The sequence below is a fragment of the Podarcis melisellensis genome (genome assembly GCF_964234715.1).
Source record: "Podarcis melisellensis genome assembly, chromosome: 3".
NCBI lineage: Eukaryota > Metazoa > Chordata > Lepidosauria > Squamata > Lacertidae > Podarcis > Podarcis melisellensis.
Genome location: NC_138530.1, coordinates 97,202,602 through 97,221,283, shown reverse-complemented (window position 1 = coordinate 97,221,283; position 18,682 = coordinate 97,202,602). Strand labels below are relative to the sequence as shown.

At 43.5% G+C, this 18,682-nt stretch overlaps 1 protein-coding gene across 1 annotated transcript in view; it reads left to right on the top strand.

Moving 5' to 3' along the window:
* ERICH1 (glutamate rich 1) overlaps nt 1-18,479 on the top strand; it is a 63,438-nt gene extending 44,959 nt beyond the window's left edge. The window contains exons 4-6 of the mRNA XM_081906515.1: nt 7,387-7,755; nt 9,664-9,858; nt 17,571-18,479. Of these exons, the coding sequence (XP_081762641.1) occupies nt 7,387-7,755; nt 9,664-9,858; nt 17,571-17,644 (638 nt within the window). The 3' untranslated portion in view covers nt 17,645-18,479. The remainder of the gene's footprint in view (nt 1-7,386; nt 7,756-9,663; nt 9,859-17,570) is intronic.
* The last annotated feature ends 203 nt before the right edge of the window (nt 18,480-18,682 follow it).

The window sequence follows — 18,682 nt, the reverse complement described above, 5'->3', positions numbered from 1 at the left end:
CTAATCCACCACCGTAATCCGAAAGGATTGATGGGTGTAACTACTTGAAGAAACACTCCAGCCTGCTGTCTTAACAGATCAAGATCATCATCATTCAATTATATATGTTCGAAGCTATCGCTGACCGTTTCTTCCTTTTTCTTTTTAAGAGTTTTTTAAAAAGCCGACCTAAAAATAAAACAGAATTGGTGTTCTCTCTTCTCCCATCACGCTCCTCCTGCTTGCTTCTCTAACCAATGTCAGTTTCACTAAGTGCACACAGGAAGTGAGTGGCACACAGGACGACAAAATCTGATTTGGCTCAAGGTGCCCTTTGCCAAGCCGTGGCCTGGCTTCCAAAGCATATCATTTCTAGGCTGCCCACGTATGAAAAATCCGGCGACCAAAATGTTCTTACAACATTACAGGTCGCTAGCTCTGCATCTGCCCTGGCAACAGGAAAGATCACTTGGCAGATGGTTGTGTGAGACGGGTTGCCTCTTCTCCAGGGCATGGCTGTGTGCTTTGCCACTGAACCTGACATTCTAGAGAAGTGGTGACAGTGAATGGCTGCTTCCCCAATATTGGGGTGAGCAGCAGTTACAGCCTGTCATGCCAGGCCCCCACTAACACAGAAGAAAAGATCAAAATACTGTTTCTTGCTGCAGCTTTCTTAAGGACGGCTGTTAGCCATCTAGAGGGAAATCCTTGCCTTTAGTAAAAAGAGACCAGAAGACATAGCTAGGAAAACATGACCGTGTCCCTATGGTCCATTGCATGCTAAAGCTTTGGGGTGGCTTTCAATTAGCCATTTCCTTTAGAGAAGGTTTCCTGCCAACCTAGCAGTTCGAAAGCACGTCAAAAGTGCAAGTAGATAAATAGGTACCGCTCTGCGGGAAGGTAAACGGCGTTTCCGTGCGCTGCTCTGGTTCACCAGAAGCGGCTTAGTCATGCTGTACGCCAGCTCCCTCGGCCAATAAAGCGAGATGAGCATCGCAACCCCAGAGTTGGTCATGACTGGACCTAATGGTCAGGGGTCCCTTTACCTTTTACCTTCAGAGAAGATTAATCTGATGCAAATACCGGGGGGGGGGGGATACTGGATTTACAGAACTTTTGGTGTATTTTTTTCTATCCTGATTTCACTGTCATGGATGTTGAAAAACAGTGTTTTTCTACTGAAAGGCAGGCAAGGGAGATTGTTTTGTTTTATTGAAAATAATTGGCAGACAGAATTCAGCAAAGAGAGGAATCTATCCACTATTAGCTCACTGGAGGAATTGGGAAAATGTGCTCAGAAAGTGAATTTTGTCCCCATCATCTGGAAACTACTATTTCTCGTGGGGTTTAGATTGCCAATAGCGGTATTGGCTTGGGGTAGAAATTCTCGGCTGTAAATTGGCTGTCACACAGAAGTGAGCCGAAACACTAATTGTTTTCAGTAGCTGAAGGTTTGAACTGTGAGTAACGCTTTACAATACAGGCTGGTAATTTTATAACATATTTTCCCACCAATAACTCCTCTATGTACTACCAAGTTTCTTTTCTGGCAGACCAGTCCTTTTCATACATTCATATACATGTTGAATATCAGATTACATTAGAAAGCTAGTTCAGTTTTCTCTCTCTCTCTCTCTCTCTCTCTCTCTCTCTCTCTCTCTGTGTGTGTGTGTGTGTGTGTGTGCAGGCTCCAATTCTGAGGTGAATGCATCAAATTGCCTTTTATGGAAGGAAAAAATACTCGGTGTGTGCATTCGTTCTGTGTGTACCCCAAATGAAACGAAATCAAGGTGATTTGAGGCAGACTCTCAGATTTGCAAGTCAGGTTGTGCTGTTAACCATGTTGCCCGATACGTACATCCAAGTAGGTCTGTTGCCTCTGTTTCCCCCCAAAAAAGTTAAATGTGCTACCTTCCCCATCTCCCCCCCCCCCCATGAATTGAAACCATTTCTCTGGGGAAACCCCCCACAACTTGAGAGAAGGGGAGGATAGAGAGGCTGGTGGGAGTTCTTTCATTTTGATGGACAATTCTAGCTTTTAATCCCAGTGGGTGGTTTTCCAAGGCCACTCCAATCACAGTGCTTTGTGGGGAAGCATGTTGATGCAAATAGGTAGCGATGTTTTGCACACTGGTCATAATTATGTACGTTTTGGTTGTGAGTGCTGGGTATTAGTGGAATTGGATTGTTGGGCATGCAGGCCTGCTTCTATCCCAGCCATCCTGTTCCTCCCAAAAAAACCAGTTAAGAAGTTCAGGCTCAATGACCTGGGTCTGTACTAAGAGACACCCAAGATTCCTTCTCCATCTAATATCTGTAATAACCAGATTCCTTTGGTCCATCAAAATTTATGTCCACTGAAACCGCAGATGTTAATGACTCTTACATTGTTTAATAAACACAATTTTATTGTCTGTGGAGCTTTTGTCTCTGCGGCAGCTGGAGTTGTATGTTCCCAGCCCGAATTCTTTGAAGCCTTCTGGAATGAAACAGTTTTTTTCTACTTCGAAGTGCAATTCTGAAACCTGCAAAAGTTGAATGAAAAAGAGAAGGCTGCTGTTATGGTACATCAAAAAGTTTTTTGATTAAAAAAAATATATCCTCAGGTTATGAATATAACTGTTTCAGTAAACCCACCTGGCAGTTCTTTGAGTTGCAAGGTAAAGAGGATAATCTTACTAACCACAGAGCTGTTTTCTTAATAGCAGTTAGTTGTTGCAGGTGCTAAACTGAAGAAGCTCTGAGCCTATTGAGTTGCACACTTCCTCCCCACCCACCCAAGCAACAGTCTAAGTTATATTTTGCCTCCTCTGCCTTCCTTACACTTCCTTACGCTGAGTACATGCATAATAGTGAATGCTGTGGTGTGCAAATTTCAGTTAGCTGTATTTGTGAATGGTTGCATTTATCATCCTCTGTCCAAAGAATATCATGGTGAGCCGGGCCATTTTATCAGCATCTCTGTGATGTAGGTAACTAGTCCAAGGTAATCGTAGTTACCAAATTTCTAATCCAATATCTTCCTGATACATGTCCAACGGCCTGTCAGAGGCTCCATGCTAGTTCTCCATTATGCTATAATTTCTTAAAAAGAAGTGAAGTGAAAAATTATTTTAAATAATTTTTGATATTACAAGTGTAACGTTGTAACAATACCAGGTACATATCCGTATATAGAAATTTATCTGAATCTCGAGACTTCCCACCATCCCCTCCAATGGTCCTATTGCCAACATTTTCAACTGCATATTATTTCATAATCTATATTTTGTATCTGTCCATATTGTCAATAGTGTTTGATACATTACAAGTGATATTAGAATCCTGCTAATGTTTTCATCTGCTTACAGTGGTCTCCTAAGTAAATTATAATTTCCCCCCATTCTTATAGTTTTTGTCTTCTTGGTTTCTGAGCTTTCTGGTCAGTTTTGCCATGTTGGCATAGTCCAACAGCTTGATTTGCCACCCTTCTCTGGTGGGGACTCTTTCTTCTTTCCATCATTTTCAGTATTATTTTTATTTTATTTTATTTTCTACTTATTTTGTTGCCGTTTACATTGCTGACATTTTACAGGAATTTGTTCTACTTCTCATCTGCCTGCAAAAGATGGCTATTTCAAATGTCACGCAGGTGAAGCACTCTTAAATGTAGGCACCCAGTGCAAATCATTTTGGTCTTTGCTCTGCCAGGATGTTGAATGGCAAATGTATTTTTATTCCCAGCTGCCGCCTCCTTTGTAGAAAGTACCACAGACTACTCTGTAGTGAGTCACACATTTGTCAGCTCAGAAGAAACTGACGGTCTGATGCCTGGTATTGAAAGACAGGAAGCGTATCATCGATAACAAAGCTCAAGAAAGGAGAGGCAGCAAAAATAAAACCGCAGCTCCTCATCTTTAGAGCAAATTTATTATTACAAAGACTGGAGATGAGTTACGGGGAAGCTGCCAGACAAATATTGGATGCTAAAGGCCATGCTAGTGGAAATAAAGCATTTTAAAGGCAGTCAACTCTCATACATTACTCTCTTTCGTCAGGGTTGCCTTGGCAGGTTCCTGGGACAGCCTTATCAGAGCCATTGGCATGGCTACAAATAAGGTTCCATTATGTGATCATATATGGAGAGGGAGAGAGGGTTATAGAATGATGTCCTAAGAGTGTTTGTTCTCATTACAGTTTATTTCCTGCTCTTCACTGAATTCAGGGTGGAAGGCATTTTAGCTCTCTCTCTCCTTTTTTATCCTTACAACCTATCATGTAGAGTGGGAGATAACAATTAGCCCAAGGTCCACCAAGTGAGTTTCATGACTAAGTGGCGATTTGAACCCAGGATCTACTAGTCCTATCTCTCCACTGTAAGCACTATACTGTCCTTAGTCTAGTATGATGTGTTTTGTCAAATTGGTGGTAGAGGCTGTTCTAATTCTTGGTGGGTCTCCCTTCCAAGCTTTGCAAGTGAAGACAAATTAATGCAAATCAGCTTTAAACAAAGACCCCTAAATGAGTTGTCCAGTTCTAGTCTATAGATTGGTCCTATGGAATTAAATTGTAAGCACATTTAGAAAAGAAGTGCGAAGTTTGCTTTGTTTATTTTTTGGTATGAGCTTTCGTGTGCAAGCACACTTCTTCAGATACACCTGAAGAAGTGTGCTTGCACATGAAAGCTCGTACCAAGAACTAACTTAGTTGGTCTTTAAGGTGCTACTGGAAGGAATTTTGTTTTGTTTTGACTATGGCAGACCAACACGGCTACCTATCTGTAACTTGTTTATTTTGTTCAGCATATCTTGATTGTTTCTTCAAACTTGGAACTCAAGGCAGAAAACATGGGGTTTGCAGGCCGTCTCTCAGTGAGGTACTGACTGTGACGTTAACATATGAGAGTGCTGGAGGTGAATTAGTTAAACAAATTACCCAATCAGAACCCAGGGGGTGGAGTCAGAGGGACTATAAAACCAGCTCTGGGAGGGGTAAAAGGAGAGTTCGTTGGGTGGTTGGTTTGAGTGGGAGTGAATTGGGAAAGAGTCTGTGGGTAGGTTGAGTTAGTGTAGCGAAATAAGTTGAGTCAGGAACAGTTAGGAGCTAGGAAGACAAGTAAATATCTGAGAGGTGGTTTAGTGAGTGAGAGCAGGTAGCGGAAGTTATAGGTCTGGATAGGCAACCATATGATTGTAATTGACCAATACCATTTATGAAACCACACGCTTGTTAAACTGCAATAAATAAACAGAAGTTTATGTTCCAATTTAAACCTGACTGGATTCAGTATTATACCAGGTAGGGCCTGGGTGGTGGCAGCAAGAAATAAAGTGGTGGCACAGGGATCAATAGACAGTGAAATGTCCAGGGACCCTGTGTGATCGCCACACTGACCCAGACCAGCTTAGTTTCTGCAAGGTTTGCTGAATCCTGCAACTTCAGGCCATGTCCCTGGAAAATGCATTGCTTCATCTGCCTGCCAATGATTCCAGTGTCCTTGCCTTCATTAGCCGAGAATGCTGGGTGCCAGTTTACTGTTTAAAGCGGTTAAGAAGAAAAGTTCCTAAATGGTAGTGGGGTTGTGTTTTCTTCACTCTACTTTTAAAATCTACTTCATGAGATTTATGAGAGGTAGTATTTTAGTTAGGCCACATAAAGGATTGTTATTAGCTGGGACGGGAGGTAGTTCAAGGCATCTGGCAGAAGTTCAATGGCTTTGACAGGCAGATGTGCTCTCTGGAGCAGTGTATCTGAGGCAGAGTTAAGGGTCGGGGATTACTTCAGGCTTCAGGAGCAAAGATTGGTTCTGAGCCAAACTGGCTGAACCCTGAGTCAGGGCTGGATTACGTGGTCTCGGATCTATCCGGATAATTAGGCAGATAAGAAAGCTATGATAGAGAGAGGAGGATAGTGAGAGTCTAAATGAGCAGCCAGATGCCATTTTGTTTGTTTTTAAAGAAAATGCAAGTACAGGAAGCCCACAACTTACACACATTTATTTGCGCACAATGAATGAATGAATGGGTGAGCATCCAAGAAAAGATCCCTAGAACGTAACCCCCATGTAAGTTGTGGGCTTACTGCAACAGTTTTATGGATAAATACCAAGGTTAAGGTATGTGAATGACTATGGCAGCTATAATGGAGAATAACTGGGTTCAGAAGAGCAGCGAGAAGGCATCTATACTAGAAAACCTTCCAGTGAGGATGATTTCAACACCACTCACTTCTTCTCACTTCTATTCTTCATTAGTGATCAGGCAGGCACAGGGCGCCCTGCTTTTGTCTTGCAGCATGGAGAGTTGAATCCTGTGCAGGTCTGAAATTTGGTGTATAATAGCGTGCAAGAGTAAGCCACCAAAAATGACTGAGGTGTACGGACATAGGAAGATGCTATATACAAGATCAAACCATTGGCCCATCTAGCCCCATATTGTCCACCTGGCAATGGCTATCAAGGGTCTCTGGCAGGGATCTTTCCCATCACCTTTTGAACTGGAGGTAGCACAGGTTGTGCTGGGACTTCTGCATGGGGAGCATGTGCTGCGTGACGGTCCTTCCCCTGAACCTGGGAGTCCCCTCTGCTGGTTTATTAAGATGTAGGTGCGCATAGCAATGTTGGTCCTCTATGATGCCACCTTCCTCCCTTTAAATCCTTCTCCTGTGAAGCCTTGTAGCTGTAGTCTATAACTTATCCCTGACTAAACTAAATCCTAAGGATGTGAACTGGCACTGGTTCACACCTCTCATTTCCTCTGCCGTCCTTTCGACCCTCTTTTTGTGTTTGTGTCTCCCTACTGTTAAAATATGGGACGCAGATGGCGCTGTGGGTCAAACCACAGAGCCTAGGACTTGCTGATCAGAAGGTTGGTGGTTTGAATCCCTGCGACGGGGTGAGCTCCCGTTGCTCGGTCCCAGCTCCTGCCAACCTAGCAGTTCGAAAGCATGTCAAAGGGCAAGTAGATAAATAGCTACCACTCCAGCGAGAAGGTAAACGGCATTTCTGTGTGCTGCTCTGGTTCACCAGAAGCGGCTTAGTCATGCTGGCCACATGACCTGGAAGCTGTACGCCGGCTCCCTCGGCCAATAAAGTGAGATGAGCGCCGCAACCCCAGAGTCATCCACAACTGGACCTAATGGTCAGGGGTCCCTTTACCTTTACTGTTGAAATACAGGCTTTCAGCTCCTTGTTACTGGTGCATGCCTTTTTTTCCCCTTTCTCTTATATTGCCCTGTAAAGCACCATGTACATTTGAATGTGCTGAATGAATCATCACAGCCACTGTAGCCGAACCAAATCCTCTGCAACGTATCAGAGATGTGGAAACATTGCAGAAACAGGAGAAAAAGGGGCATCCGTACGAATCACGGCCAAGAGTCGCTTCCTGCCTCTCACTTTTATTTGTAATGTTTCTTTTGAACCTGCAGAAGAGAATGATCAAGGACAGCCCCAGAGAAAGCGCACCCGAAGGAGGAAACGGAAGAATGTTTTGCAAAACCCGGATAATTTACACGGAGGCCAAACAAAGTGTGGGAAGCATGAAAATCTGATTGAAGATAATTTACAGCTGCGGCACACAGAAGGCGCAAATCTAAGTCGAAACAAAAAAAGGAAAATTAAAAAGAAGCGGCAAAAGGAAAAGATGAGAGCAGCTGGTTTGCTGACAAAGCCAACTGGTATAGATTTCACATATAAGCCCGAGAGGAAGGAAAGAACCGACTTTGAAGAGGCAGATAGCAATGTAGATGACATTTTGGATTTTTTGCAAGCAGCACAAGAAATCTATTTCTCTGACAGTAGGTACATTTCCTCCATATCACCAGTAACTTTGAGTTGGAGAAATAAATGTATGTTGACTCTTTCTCTATCTTGTGCCCCAGAACCCAAAGTGTAGATCTCTTCTGTGGAATGAATTTTTAACTTGCTGTCCTGAGGCAACAGGAATATGAAAAAAATGTGGGCACGGTGACAGCCCGTTATACAGAACCCTCATCATAATAGCCAATAATGCTGCCCAACAGGGAACCAGGCAGAGGGCCTTCTTGGTAGTGGCACCCGCCCTGTGGAACACCCTCCCACTAGATGTCAAAGAGAAAAATAACTACCAAACTTTTAGAAGACATCTAAAAGCAGCCCTGTTTAGGGAAGCTTTTATTTGTTTAATAGGCTATTGTATTTTAGTGTTTTGTTGGAAGCTGCCCAGAGTGGCTGGGGGTACCCAGCCAGATGGGCGGGGTATAAATAATAAATTATTATTATTATTATTTATTTATAACTATTGGTAATAATGTCTTCATAATAGCAAATGGAAAAATATCTTTATAGCACTTTTCCTTCTGTTGGAGCAAAAAGTGTTTCGGTGGAAGGGCAACTATTTTCAAAGCATTTTCTCTACAAAAAACCCTGTCTTTACAACCCAGTGCATGTTTACTCTGAAGTAAACCCACTGGATTCAGTGGTTCTTGTTCCCAGGTGAGTATGCATAGGATTGCAATCTTAGTCTGCAGTCCTAACCCCACTTACCCTGGGAGTAAACCCCATTGAATTCAGTATAACATATTTCTGAGTAGAGATGGCTAGGATTGCACTGCAAGTGGATCACACAACCCGAATTATATCCTAAGTCTGGGTAGCCAATGTGGTGCCATCCAGCTGTTACTGAACTAAAACGTCCATCTTTCTTGACCATTGGGCCATGCTGGTAAGAGATGATAGGAGTTAAACTAACAATATTTGAAGGCCATCGTGTTGGCTAAGCATACTTAAAATAAGTTTCATTGATGTCAGTGGAATTTATTTCTACGGGCATGAATTAAACACTGACATTGCTCATTTTTCTGTATAACCCAGTGGCAAGAAATGCTTGACTTGAAACTTGAAGCCACTGGGCAATGTCACAGAATATGATTTCAGACAGACATGTTGACAAACTTCCAAGGCCCTGTGCTCAGAACCTGTGATACAGTGACCACTTCAACTCCAAACTACATAGAGGCCACCACTCATGGCTAACTGTTTATGGCTTAGTGGTTCTGCAGACAGATCTACATATTTTCCTGCACCATTGCAAACTACAAGTTTAAAACGGCACAGCTTGAACGACTAAGGGTGGTAACGGTAGATGATTGAAAGACTGGGGTGAAAGAGAGCAACAAGTGACAGGACGTAATGCTGGAAGGAATTTGCTGTTTGCCTTTCATCCCTGCTACAACAGATAACTCTAAAGCTACAAATAGCTGTAGTTGGTTATCTTGTTCCTAAGTCACGGTGAGTCTCTCCTCTGGTTTTGCTTCAGTATACAATGCCACTAGAAATTTTCAGCTTGCCATATTGCCAACATTAGCATAGCTATTATCTCATTCGTTTTAACAAGTGGTAAATGGCTTGTCCCAGTGGTCACTTGCACATTTAACAAATATTTAAGGCACTTGTCTTCATCCAAAGAATCCTTGGAACTTTGTTAAAGCTGCTGCAAACTACAGTTCCCAGGATTCTTGGCGGGGGGAGCCATGTTTGTTAAGTGTGCTTTTAAGTACCTGCTGTGGATGTGACATGCATCTGTTTTAAGAGTTGCTAATCAAAATAATCAAGTGATGTTGAAAAGTAAGGGTAGTTAATCAATAACTATATAAATAAGGAGGAGACTTTGTAAATGAACTTTTCTCTCTTGTTCTGCTTTTTTTCTTCCATTCCCCCCCTCCCAGACCGATCTAAATGTGCAGAGTCAGCTGTGAATTCAGAAAGCGTTCAGGAGATTTTACAGAGTCTTGAATCTCGCAGCATGCCTTTGTCAGACGTCACTCTTTTGCGTGAGATGACATCTCCTGTGTTTCTGCAGGATGTAGAGAAACTCAAGGAGGCCGTGGAAGAGTTCCACACTAAGTCAGTGATGCCACCCGGTAAGTTCAGTGCACACAAACGAGCTGTTATTGTTCCTTTCCTTGAAAACTAGGATGCAGAATTTTATAATAATAATAATAGTATTTATTATTTATACCCTGCCCATCTGGCTGAGTTTCCCCAGCCACTCTGGGCGGCTTCCAATCAAGTGTTAAAAACAATACATCATTAAATATTAAAAACTTCCCTAAACAGGGCTGCCTTCAGATGTCTTTTAAAAAGAAGATAGCTGCTTATTTCCTTCACATCTGAAGGGAGGGCATTCCACAGGGCAGGCGCCACTACTGAGAAGGCCCCCTGTCTGTAACCTCACTTCTCACAGTGAGGGAACCGCCAGAAGGCCCTCGGTGCTGGATCTCAGTGTCCGGGCGGAATGATGGGGGTGGAGACACTCCTTCAGGTATACTGGGCCGAGGCCATTTAGGGCTTTAAAGGTCAGCACCAACACTTGGAATTGTGCTCGGAAACGTACTGGGAGCCAATGCAAATCTCTCAGGACCGTTGTTACGTGTTCCCAGCGGCCACTCCCAGTCACCAGTCTAGCTGCTGCATTCTGGATTAATTGCAGTTTCCAGATCACCTTCAAAGGTAGCCCCACGTAGAGCGCATTGCAGTAGTCCAAGCGGGAGATAACTTGAGCATGCACCACTCTGGCGAGACAGTCCACAGGCAGGTAGGGTCTCAGCCTGCGTACCAGGTGGAGTTGGTAAACAGCCCCCCTGGACACAGAATTAACCTGTGCCTCCATGGACAGCTGTGAGTCCAAAATGACTCCCAGGTTGCGCACCTGGTCCTTCAGGGGCACAGTTACCCCATTCAGGACCAGGGAGTCCCCCACACCTGCCTGCCCCCTGTCCCCCAAAAACAGTACTTCAGTCTTGTCAGGATTCAACCTCAATCTGTTAGCCGCCATCCATCCTCCAACCGCCTCCAGGCACTTTTCCATGCGCAGGGAAAATATATATTTCAAAGGCAGTCTACTTTTTTGTTTCTCTGTCTGTGTGTAAAGGTAGTCTCAAGGGTGTCCAATATAGAGGGCTCAGTGGTGGCCCTGTTTTGGCTGTTACCCTTTCCTCTGTCCATGACACAGTAATACACAGTTCCAATTAGAAAACTAAATATCACTGGCTGTGCAAATGTAAGCATACTCAGAGGTGAGGCCTGTTGAGTTTAGTGGGACTTGCTCCGAGGTAGTATAGGGTTGTAGCTTGAGCCTTTCACTCGTGATGTAGAAGTTTTGCAGCAAAACATTTTAATCTGCCAAATAATTTTCTTTTCTAGTTGTACATTTGCTGTCTTCTAACTTAATGCAAGTTAGTTACCTTTTGGTGGAGGAGAAGACTAGGACTTAAGAGATAGCAATCTGTGCATTTTATTTTCAATTAAGAAAACAGAAGAGAATAGCTGCAAGGCATGGTTCACAACCCCCGTTCTTTTCCGTTCTCATAAGGTGCACTGTTCTCCATAAATCCGACTGTGGCATAAACACTCCTCACTCCTTACAGTGGTTTAAAGCATCCATTTAGAATTCTCTTCACACCTCACCTTACCTCACTCTGAAAATGGTTTACTGGTGTGTGTGCAGTACGTGTGAGGGAGAGAAGCAGATAGAATGAGGAAACAAGACTCCTTCAGCCCCGAATTCCAGATTTTTAAATACTATTTAGGAAGTCTCCAGTAAAAGAGAAGCATGAAAAAACTTTGGTCAGGATCCAAAGTACTGCATATGGTGTCCTGCACTCCGAAACTGACTTGGGTTTGTTCACATCAAATTAACAGCCTTCTGCATTAATATGGCAGACCTGTTTTTAGACTGTGGCCCTGCCTGTAATATACATTAAAAGCATCATTATGCTGATTTAAACAACCATGGCTTCCCAGAAAGACACCTGGGGACAATAGTTTGTTGAGGGTTTTAAGAGTTGTTAGGAGACCCACTATTTCCTTCATCAAACTACACTTCCAGATTTTCCTTGGAAGTCATTGTTTAACCACCGTAATTAAGAACTACCGTATTTTTTGCTCTATAGGACGCACCTTGTTTTAGAGGGGGAGAACAAGAAAAAACAAAATTCTCCCCCTCTCTGCACAGCGCCCCTTCAGCGAAGCGGCAGGAGAAACGGAGCCCCTTCCATTTCTCCTCCTGCTTAGCTGAAGGGCAACTGCGCCTTAGCTGAAGGGGCACCTACCCTTGTAGAAGGGGAATCTGGGACAAGCCACAAATAAAATGATTGCTTAATAGCTACGGTATTAAGTCTTGCATTCAGTAGGGCTCAGGTTCAGTCCCCGCCATCTCCAGGTAGAGTGGTACCTCGGGTTAAGAACTGAATTCGTTCTGGAGGTCTCTTCTTAACCTGAAACTGTTCTTAGCCTGAAGCACCACTTTAGCTAACGGGGCCTCCTGCTGCGCCGCCGCTGCACAATTTCTGTTCTCATCCTGAAGCAAAGTTCATAACCCGAGGTAATATTTCTGGGTTAGCGGAGTTTGTAACCTGAAATGTCTGTAACCTGAAGCGTCTGTAACCCGAGGTACCACTGTATATGTTTGAGAGACACCCCCTGCCTCAAACTGTAGATCAGAGTGGTCCAGCACATAGCCCAAGGGCTGCATGAAGCCCTTGAGACCATTTTTGGCAGCCCTTGGCAACATTTGGTGCCCCTCCCCTCAGCCCTCATGCTGCAAAGCTGGCTAAGCGAGGCTCTGGGCTTTGGGAATGAGGAATGAGGGTTCTGACAAGGTCCTATAGTCCTCCTCTCTCCTTCCCAAAGCCTAGTTAGCTCTTCCCCGGCTTTAGGAAGAGGGTGAGAGGGCTCTAGGACCCTGCCTCAGCCTCACACCATGCTGAGCTGATTTTGCGAAGGCAGCATGAGGGTTGGAGGGGCATGGAGGGTCTGACAAATGGCCTTCTCAGTCGTGGCGCTGCCCTGTGGAATGCCCTCCCATCAGATGTCAAGGAAATAAGCAGCTATCCTATTTTTAAAAGCCATCTGAAGGCAGCCCTGTTTAGGGAAGTTTTTAATATTCAGTGCTGCGTTGTTTTTAACACTCATTTGGGAGCCGCCCAGAGTGGCTGGGGAAACTCAGCCAGATGGGTGGGGTATAAATAATAAATTATTATTATTATTATTATTATTATTATTATTATTATTATTATTATTATCATCATCATCAAATTTTGGCCTCACTCCCCCCTCATGCAACAAGGCAGTGTGTGGCCTGTGGGTTCCCTGTTGAAGTACACTTGCGGCCCACTTGGTGTGAAAAGTTGGACTGCCCTGGTGCAGATAATACTGAACTCGGTGGACCTGTGGTCTGACTCCTATGTCCCTATGGTAGGCCAATAAGAAGCGTACAGAGGTATGAAAGTCAGCCACATGTTATATACTTACGAAGGTTCAATATTTCACTAGAGCTGATGTCAAAGAGAACTTGAGTTGCTTTTTGGAATCGTCATAAATATAAAGGCTCGAAAGTGTAATAGCTACTGCTTCAATTCAAACCACGTTAAAGGCCTAGGAGCAGGGAGGGCAGCTGTGGCACTGCATTAATACAAAAGCTGAATAAAGCGAAACCTTCCATCACAAATATATTCCATTGGGAAATGATCCCTTTTCAAAAAGGAAATCGGATTTTCCTTGCTTTTGTTGTCAAGGGTTTTCTTCTTGTTGTTGATTAAAACAATATTTCAAACAGCTGCTTCCATTCATATTCTAATAAACCGAAGCAGACTAGCCTGGACTCAGGGGTTATGGGCCAACTGAAAAGGAGTCCCTTCTGGCAGCTACTTCATGTATTTCAGAACATCTGGGAAATGCAATGCCACTGTGGAGAACAGAATATCCCATGCCGCTTTGTAGGGAGCTAAGCAGAAAAGCAGTAGAATTACATATAAAGGTAAAGGTAAAGGGACCCCTGACCGTTTGGTCCAGTCGTGACTGACTCTGGGGTTGCGGCGCTCATCTCGCTTTATTGGCCGAGGGAGCCGACGTTTGTCCACAGACAGCTTCCGGGTCATGTTGCCAGCATGACTAAGCTGCTTCTGCTGAACCAGAGCAGTGCACAGAAACACCGTTTACCTTCCCGCCGGAACGGTACCTATTTATCTACTTGCACTTTGATGTGCTTTTGAACTGCTAGGTTGGCAGGAGCAGGGACCAAGCAACTGGAGCTCACCCCGTCGCGGGGATTCGAACCACCAGCCTTCTGATCGGCAAGTCCTAGGCTCTGTGGTTTAACCCACAGCGCCACCCGCGTCCCAGAATCACATATACTGAGGAGCAATAGGAACTCTTGGAACTGGATATCTTCAGAGCTTTTGAAAGTTTATTTTAAAAAAGCAACTAATTCACTTTAACATGTCCAAAAAGGAACTACGTAATCCCATTCCACATTCATACCTTTACAAAATTCATACCTTTAGTTCCTGCTCAGTTTGTTCCTCAACGCAGGTGCATGCAGTGATCCTCAGCCATTTTTTTAAGCATTCAGAATGTCACAAGCTGCTGTGCTGAGGTATAAAATACACTTCATTTTTGAAAAATTTAAAACATACACACAGTGGAATGTGAATTGTTTTATTTATTTTTCCCAACAATTGTGGTCTCAAAGCTTAAAGGCCCAAATAATCTAAAGATTTTAAAAACAATAGCAACAACCCATGTAATCAAATGAACTTGAAGATGATCTAGAAATTGTTCAAGGTTCTACCCCAAAATGAACTGAATTCCCATCCAGTTCATCCAGCAATTATGGGAAACTACTTTGGAGGAAGTTTGGAGATTTTTGAAGTAATTGAACTTCGATTCATTCGATTCATTGAACTTCGATAAACTAAAGTAGTTCATTCCAAACACTGGATATCTATAGTCTCAAGAGCAAAGAGGATTTTGTTTAGTTTTGTTGTAAAGACATTCCTTTTTCTAGTCTATGGACTCCTTCAGCCACCACCATCTTAGGGTGCCCTCTTTTCTAAAGTCTGCCTGTTAACATTTGGGGGGGGGGTTGTTATTGTTGGCAAACATCAAGTAAAAAATAGCTTTCTCTCTTGTTGCCTAGGAAATTATCACCCACTAAAGAGCTAAAAATGTCTTCTGTCAAGATCTTTTTTGAAAGAGCAACAACTGCAGAACTGTCCTCTAATTCTTTCCCCTCCATGTACCTATTCTTTCTCTCGGTCAGCATACAGTATTCTTACCTTCCACCTGTGATGCACAATCTAGATTCTTCACATGCACTGCAATCAAGAAAAGAAAGCAATGTTCAAAGATGAAGAAATCAAAGAGGAGGCAGCTTAAAAATAATTATACTGCAGTAGTTAGCACTGTGGAAAACGCCTAGCCACATTGTGGCTATAGTCTTGTTAAATATTTGTCCAAGATGGGCAAATACCGTAAGAAGAGCATGATGAATCAGGCCAGTGGTCCATATAGGTTTGCCATCTTTTTCTCACAGTGGCAACCAGAAGGCTATGAGAAGCCCTCAAGCAAGACCTGAGCTCAACAGCACCCACCCATCCTGCGGAAGGCAGCAACTGATAGGCTTTACTTTCATGAATTTGTCCAGTTTTGAAAGCCATCCACGTTGGTGGCCATCACTGTCACCTATGGAAATGAATTCCATAGTTTAGCTATGCGCTGTGTGAAAAAGTGCTTTATTTTACCTGTCCTGAATCTTCCAATCTTCATTTTCATTGGATGATTATGAGTTGTGGTTCGAGGACCCAACCCCCGCTTGGTGGAATAAAGACACGTTGACACAGAATACAAGGTTAATGGGCAAGAAAAGGCCACAACTTTATTGATTACAGCAAGTGAGAAGGTATTGGCTTAGGCATTGGACCACGGAAAATTTGACTCCACCCACTCGAAGAGGGGTGAGTCTGAAGAGGGGGTTAACCACCAGGAGGGGGAGCCTGTTGATTCTAATACAACTATAAGGTCTCCTCTGATGTCACCGAGGGTCGTGCCATGGTCCCCCGCCACACAGGCATCAGACAGGATCCACGACCGCCGGATTCCTTTAACGGAATACCCAAATTTGAAGGGGTAGGCGATGGCCACACCTTGCCCTTCCACACACCAACAACACATTCCAATGCCTAACCGCCACCCGAGCCTAAGGTGAGCAAATGGGCTGAATGGCTGGCACGGCTGCGTCTTGAACAGCAAACCACGCCCCCACCAAGCCGCCCGATTGGGTGCTTAACCGGGAGGCGTGGCGCGCCAGCCATGTGGATGCGTGACGTGGGAGTCGTCTCCCACCCACAACACCTCCCCTCTGGAAGGAGGAGAGGTCTTCCAATGTTAGGGGAGAAGGAGAAAAACTTTTCTCCATCCACATGTGAAATTGAGAACTTTTGCCACACCGTGCACTTGTTTACATTGAATTGCATTTGCCATTTTATAACCCATTCACTCAGTTTGGAGGGCCCTTTTGGAACGCTTTGCAAACCTTTTGTTTTGCTTTGATGACCCTGAACAATTTAGCACCATCAGCAAACTTGGCACCTCACTCCTCAACCCAAAGTCTAGATTAAGGTAAAGGGACCTCTGACCATTAGGTCCAGTCATGACCGACTCTGGGGTTGCGGCCTCATCTCGCTTTACTGGCCAAGGGAGCCGGTGTACAGCTTCCGGGTCATGTGGCCAGCATGACTAAGCCGCTTCTGGTGAACCAGAGCAGCGCACAGAAACACCGTTTACCTTCCCGCCAGAGTGGTACCTATTTATCTACTTGCACTTTGACGTGCTTTCGAACTGCTAGGTTGGCAAGAGCAGGGACCAAGCAACGGGAGCTCACCCCGTTGCGGGGATTCGAACCACCGGCCTTCTGATTGGCAAGTCCTAGGCTCTGTGGTTTAACCCACAGCACCACCCGCGTCCCGAACTCTAGATTATGAAGAAGTTAAAAAGCACAGGTCCCTGTACTAATCCTTAGAGGACTTCACTCCCTACATCCCTCCAATGGGAGAACTGTCCATAAATTCCTGCTCTTTGCTTCCTACAACTTAATCAATTCCTGATCTACAAGAAGCCCTCTCTTCTTATTACTTGACTCAAGAGTCTTGGGTTTGGCAGGTACTTTGTTAAGAGGTTTTTGGAAGGCCAAGTACACAGAGCTAATGAAAAGAGAACGGGAGAGACTGTTGTTAAGAGACAGAGATTTCCAGGTGTAAGTTTAAGGAGTGCTGAGGACCTGGCCACAAGTTTGGATTGAGCAGGGCATACGGAATGGGGAAGCTCATGAAAGAGAAATCCCCAGCTCTCCAGAGCAGGTCTGGGGAGGGTGTAGGAGGCACACAGGAAGATGAAAGTGAAGGGAAGTTATGTTGCACAAATGGAGATCCTCGTGCTATTGGAACTATTTTGTTGGATACAACCCTAAAATTGTAATAAAGGTCTTATCCAAAGCTGCTCATTTCATTAAGTTCCTATTTGCCTTATATAAAGTAATTACGCTTAACCATTCAAGTCTGGAGTTATCCCTGCTCAAAGCAACTCATGTCACAGCTGCAACTGTTTATTTTAGGAGTTTGAAATCTTGAAGTTTTTGCATGTTTGTAGCTCCCAGGCATAGGTGTCTCCCCCTCTCCCTTCATATTTCTCCAAAATGGAAACAGATGTCTACTTGGGGTTTTTTTATCATTCGGAATTTGTTTACTGAACACCATCTTATTGACATTTCATGAAGAATTTGCTTTCTCCTTTGCAGATCATGCCAAGGCAATCTCTTCTCTGTTTCTCTACTGGATTACAGATATCCTTCCTGGAAAGAACAGGAAATAAGCTAAATGTGCACATCCATCTGTACAGGGTTAAAATGTAATACATAAGACTCTGAACTGTGTCTGAGAATATTCAGAAATGGCAAGGCCATTGAAGAGGATTGCAACTTCACAAAGATGTTGGGTTTTGTTTTTGGTTTTTAACTTTTGTCTCTAGCCCCAAGTTAATATACAATACTGCAAACTTCTTTTATTTTATATATTCTAGTTTGTGAATATATAAGCACCAGTTTCCCCCTTATTGTAGGTCCTTCTTGAGATTTTATTGCAACTGAATTGATTCATGCAAGGAAGACTCTTTCACGAGCTGCTTCATAACTACCAGAATAACTTGGTGGCCAAAGCGAAGTGAAAATGTACAGTGCTATCATTGTTTTTATATGATATTGTTGTTTATAGAATGTCACAATCCATATTTTTATATATAAAATAAAGAGGAAAAAGAGAAGTTTTATATCTTGTATCTCGTTCCTCAAGCAGATCCATCACTTTCATATATTAGGACAATATAGGCTTCAATGATTTTCACAACACTATTCACTCCCCTTTCTACCAGGAAACTTGGAGATGTCACATTATAGGCCAGCAAGATGCTGACTAAGATATTTAGCCTTTGCAAGCTATGGGAAGGAGAGAGAAGTCCAGTGTTCTGCCCTTACCCTCATGCTCCTTGAACAAATGTCAGCTGTTGTGTTGATCAATTGCTCTGTGAAAGAGCCGAGGTATTAAAGCATGTCCATCTTTTGTGAAACAAGTTACAAGCAGTATTTCTTAGGTGTATCGGAGCAGGGGAGAGAGAAAAGCCATAACAGAGTAAACATAATCATTGTTCCAAAGTTACAGTGCTGTGAATTCATGATTTATTATTATTATTATCAAAGGCACTTATTAGTTGCTTTTTTTGAAAAAGGCAGTAAAACAGCAACAAAGAGGAGCATTCCTGTTATTTCTAACTTTGTTCTTATTTAGTGTGGAGCATATAAAAAAAATAGCCCTGCTAATACCACTTCCAAAGTTGATACCAATGTTCATTGTCCCA